At 40.4% G+C, this 4,904-nt stretch overlaps 1 protein-coding gene across 1 annotated transcript; it reads left to right on the top strand.

Annotated features, from left to right (window-relative positions):
* Positions 1–634: 634 nt before the first annotated feature.
* On the top strand, positions 635–3,670 carry LOC111779963 (REF/SRPP-like protein At3g05500). Its single transcript, XM_023660185.2, has 3 exons — positions 635–669; positions 749–976; positions 3,154–3,670. Exons 1-3 carry the CDS (start codon positions 667–669, stop codon positions 3,547–3,549), a joined length of 627 nt encoding a protein of 208 aa, XP_023515953.2. The 5' UTR covers positions 635–666; the 3' UTR covers positions 3,550–3,670.
* Positions 3,671–4,904: the final 1,234 nt, after the last annotated feature.

The following is a 4,904-nucleotide window of genomic DNA, read 5'->3' as shown; positions in this document are numbered from 1 at the left end:
TATTACAAATGGGTATCAGAGAGATACCGGGAGATGTGCCAATGAGGAGGCTAAGCCTCGAAGGGAGGTTGACACAAGGCGGTGTGCCCGTAAGGACGCCGTGTCCCAAAGGGGGGTGGATTGTAAGATCCTACATCGGTTGAGGAGGAGAACGAAACATTTTTTATAAGGGTGTGGAAACTTTTCCCTAGCAAACGCGTTTTAAAAATCTTGAGGGGAAACTCGAAAGGGAAAACCCAAAGAGGACAATATCTGATAGTGATGGGCTTGGGCTGTCACAAATACCGGGCGATATGCCAACGAGGAGGCTAAGCCCCGAAGGGAGGTTGACACGAGGCTGTGTGTTAGTAAGGACGTTGGGTCCCAAAGGGGGTGGATTGTAAGATCCTACATCGGTTGAGGAGGAGAACGAAACATTCTTTATAAGGGTGTGGAAATCTTTCCGTGATAGACACGTTTTAAAAATTTTGACGAGAAGCACGAAATGGAGAGCCCAAAAATGATAATATCTGTTGTTGTATGGATTGAATTTTTCGAGTAGAACAAATATATAAAAATTTATAATGATTTATGACGTCATATGTTATAGATGGACCTTATAAATCCCCACTCTTCTTCTTCCCTTCTTCCCCTACATCATTCTTTCCTCTAGTTTTGGCTTTGGAAATGGTAAGCCCTCTTATAACTCTCTCATTACTTGAACTTTTTGCGATTCGATTCGGTTCGGGTTTTGTTGTATTTTGTGTAGGCGGCTCGGGCTGAGGAGGGGGGGCTGAAGTATTTGGAGTTCGTTCTAAAAGCGGCATTTCGAGCAGCAACGTGTTTACTCAAGTTTTACGGCTATGCAAAGGACTGGTCCGGTCCGCTGAAGTTCGGCCTTGAAGCCATGGAAGGCACTGTGAAGTCCGTTGTTGGTCCTTTGTACAATAAGTTACACGGCCCTTCGAATGAGGTTCTTAAGTTCATCGATCGCAAGGTTCGTTTTTTTTCTTCTTTTGATCCCATAATCATTTAAATTTGTTGTGCTCTTGGGTTGGTTTAAATTCCATGGGATGTACGTGAGTCGGGTTGGATTGGGTCGAGAGAATTTTTGGATTAATCTAACACTTTGCCTTCGTTGGATTCACCATTTAACACACAACAAATACAAATTAAATCCAATCTAATCCTATATATATATATATATATATATATATATATATATATATATATAATATTAACACTCTTATTTATCTGTAATTCATAATTATTCGATACAATCTTGGATAAAAATATATTAAAAGTTCACGAAACAAAGACAAATTAAATCCAACCCAATCCAACACTCTGTGGATTGACGGGTTGAAAAAAATATTTTTAATTTTTTTTTTTTTTATGTATCAACCATTCATAATTATTCGATACAATCTTAGATAAAATATATTAAAAGTTCACAGAACAAACACAAATTAATCTATAATCATAAAAAAACATCAACAACAAGCTGGTAACATTTTAACATAGTTCAACATTGTCATAGAACTAAACACAATTAAATAGCTACACTTAATGATCAGTTTATTAGTCTATAAACAAAGAAAATACAAGGATAGATATTAAAATAAAAAACAATAAAAATAATTAATTTAAAAAAACTATATCTAAATCCAGACCGAATGTATTCATGTTCAGACAAATTAATTCAACCCAACCCTTATAATTTGGATTGGGTCCATTCGAGTCATCGGATTGTCGGGTTCAATGTATACCCCTAAATTCAACTAGCATTTGTTGGATGATGAAAGTTGGCTAATTTAGGGAATGATCATGTGTTTATAATCAAAACCATGAGAGCTTATACTCAAAGTGGACAATATCATATTATTGTGAAGAGTCCTGTTCGTCTAACATGACATCAGATTCATGCCCTAAACTTAGTCGTGTCAATACATTGGTAAATCCTTAAATGTCGAACAAAGGACTCCAAAAGAAAAGGACTCAACCCTCCCCGAAGGCATAGTAAAAAATGACTAAGACTCCAAAGGAGTCGAGCCTCGATTAAGGGGAGGTGTACTTTGTTTGAGTCCTGGAAGGCACAGTAAAAAATGACTAAGACTCCAAAGGAGTCGAGCCTCGATTAAGGGGAGGTGTACTTTGTTTGAGTCCTGGAAGGCACAGTAAAAAATGACTAAGACTCCAAAGGAGTCGAGCCTCGATTAAGGGGAGGTGTACTTTGTTTGAGTCATGGAAGGCACAGTAAAAAATGACTAAGACTCCAAAGGAGTCGAGCCTCGATTAAGGGGAGGTGTACTTTGTTTGAGTCCTGGAAGGCACAGTAAAAAATGACTAAGACTCCAAAGGAGTCGAGCCTCGATTAAGGGGAGGTGTACTTTGTTTGAGTCCTGGAAGGCACAGTAAAAAATGACTAAGACTCCAAAGGAGTCGAGCCTCGATTAAGGGGAGGTGTACTTTGTTTGAGTCCTGGAAGGCACAGTAAAAAATGACTAAGACTCCAAAGGAGTCGAGCCTCGATTAAAGGGAGGTGTACTTTGTTCGAGTCCTGGAAGGCACAGTAAAAAATGACTAAGACTCCAAAGGAGTCGAGCCTCGATTAAGGGGAGGTGTACTTTGTTTGAGTCCTGGAAGGCACAGTAAAAAATGACTAAGACTCCAAAGGAGTCGAGCCTCGATTAAGGGGAGGTGTACTTTGTTTGAGTCCTGGAAGGCACAGTAAAAAATGACTAAGACTCCAAAGGAGTCGAGCCTCGATTAAGGGGAGGTGTACTTTGTTTGAGTCCTGGAAGGCACAGTAAAAAATGACTAAGACTCCAAAGGAGTCGAGCCTCGATTAAAGGGAGGTGTACTTTGTTCGAGTCCTCGAAGGCATAGTAAAAAATGACTAAGACTCCAAAGGAGTCGAGCCTCAATTAAGGGGAGGTGTACTTTGTTCAAGGGGAGGTGTTGGATGATGAAAGTCCCACGTCGGCTAATTTAGAGAATGATCATAGGTTTATAATTAAAGAATACTCTCTCCATTGGTACGAGACCTTTTGGGGAAACTCAAAGCAAAACCACGAGAGCTTATAGTCAAAGTGGACAATATCATACCATTGTGGAGAGTGATGTTCGTCTAACAGCATTAGAAACTTATTTTATTTGATCATAAACGTGTAGGTGGACGAGTCAGTGACAACGATCGACCGCCTTCTTCCTCCAACGGTCAAGCAGGTCTCATCTCAAGCCATCTCTGCTGCACTACAAACGCCTAAAGTGGTTCGAAACGTAGCATCTGAGATCCAACGTAGTGGCCTTAAAGACACCGTCACTGGTATTGTGAAATCAGTGCAACCCAAGGCGGAACAGTCCGCAGCTTCAGCATGGCACGCACTGAACCAGCTGCCTGTCTTCCCCACTGTTGCGCAGGCCATCGTGCCAACAGCAGCGCTCTACACTGAGAAATACAACGACACCGTGCGAGCCTCCGCCGAGAAGGGTAACAAGGTCGCTTCACTCCTTCCATTGGTCCCTACTGAGGGGATCGCCAAAGTGTTTGGCAAGATCAAAATTTAGATGAGTTAAGAGGCTTGAGTTTGTTCTTAGTTTCTTGTATGTGTTGGTGTGGTAGTTTTAGCTATGGCATTACATCATTGAAGGGTTTTTAATAAAAGTTGGGAATTACATGGTTGTGATATTATATGCGAAAACTAAGTTGAAATCTTGTTTTCGTATTTACTTTGTGAAAATGTTTGCTGTTTGCTGAAACCACCGCACCTAAATGGTGGTGAAAGTTCTCTATTTATAATCATTTACAAAACAGAGAAATATAGTAAATTACAAATAATATGGAGAGAATAATAAATGAATACAATATATTTGCGTTTAATAAGAGGGCAAATATGGTAAGCCATAATGCAAGACAAATATCTACTATCCTTAACACCCCTGCAAGCTGAGCGTCGGATTTGAACGAACGTGAAGCTTGAATCTGAAAATTTCAAAGAGAGGTCGAGAAATACTTTTTGTGAAGATGTCAGTAACTTGGGGATGGGAAGGTACAGATTGTGTGTGAAGTTTGCCACAGATAACAAGTTCTCGAAGGAAATGATAATCTAGTTCAACATGTTTGGCCTGTTTGTGAGAAACGGGATTCGAGCTAAAAAAAATAGCACTTTTGTTGTCACATAAAAGTAAGGGCTGCTGTGAAACAGGGATTTGGAGGTCATGCAAAAGATGTGTAACTTAAAGAAGTTCAGCAGCAGTCGTGGCAAGAGCACGATACTCAGATTCACAGCTGGAGTGCGAGACAATAGGTTTCTTTTTGGCACTCCAAGAAACGAGATTGTTACCAAGATAAATAGAATAGCAGGATGTAGAACGACGAGTATCGGGACAACCAGCCCAGTTAACATCCGAATAAGCGACTAGCGTACTGGGAACAGTGGATGGACGAAAAGTAAGACCAAAGTGGAGTGTTCCTTTGACATAGCGAAAAATACGTTTGACAACAAGAAAGTGATTTGCAGTAGAGGCATGCAAGAATTCACTGACAGAATAGGCAATTGTCAACAACATAGGCAATTTTAAAACGCATCCAAATATTGCCTATGCATTTCTTTATGGGTTTCCCCTTATGATTTAAAAACGCGTTTTGCTAGAGAGAGGTTTCCACACTTTTATAAGGAAGTTTCCCTCTCCAACCGATGTGGGATCTAAGAATGGATTCTAAGGTCCCACCTTGGTTGGAGAGGGGAATGAAACATACTTTACAAGGGTGTGAAAATCTCTCCACACGTTTTAAAACAGTGAGACTGATAGTGATACGTAACGGCCCAAAGCGGACAATATCGGTTAGCGGTGGGCTTGGGTTGTTACAAATGATATTAGAGCCAGACAACGAGTTGTGTGCCAGCGAGGACACTGGCCAC

The sequence above is a fragment of the Cucurbita pepo genome, chromosome 18 (genome assembly GCF_057944985.1).
Source record: "Cucurbita pepo subsp. pepo isolate OVF chromosome 18, ASM5794498v1, whole genome shotgun sequence".
Lineage (NCBI taxonomy): Eukaryota > Viridiplantae > Streptophyta > Magnoliopsida > Cucurbitales > Cucurbitaceae > Cucurbita > Cucurbita pepo.
This window is presented reverse-complemented; position numbering and strand designations above follow the sequence as displayed.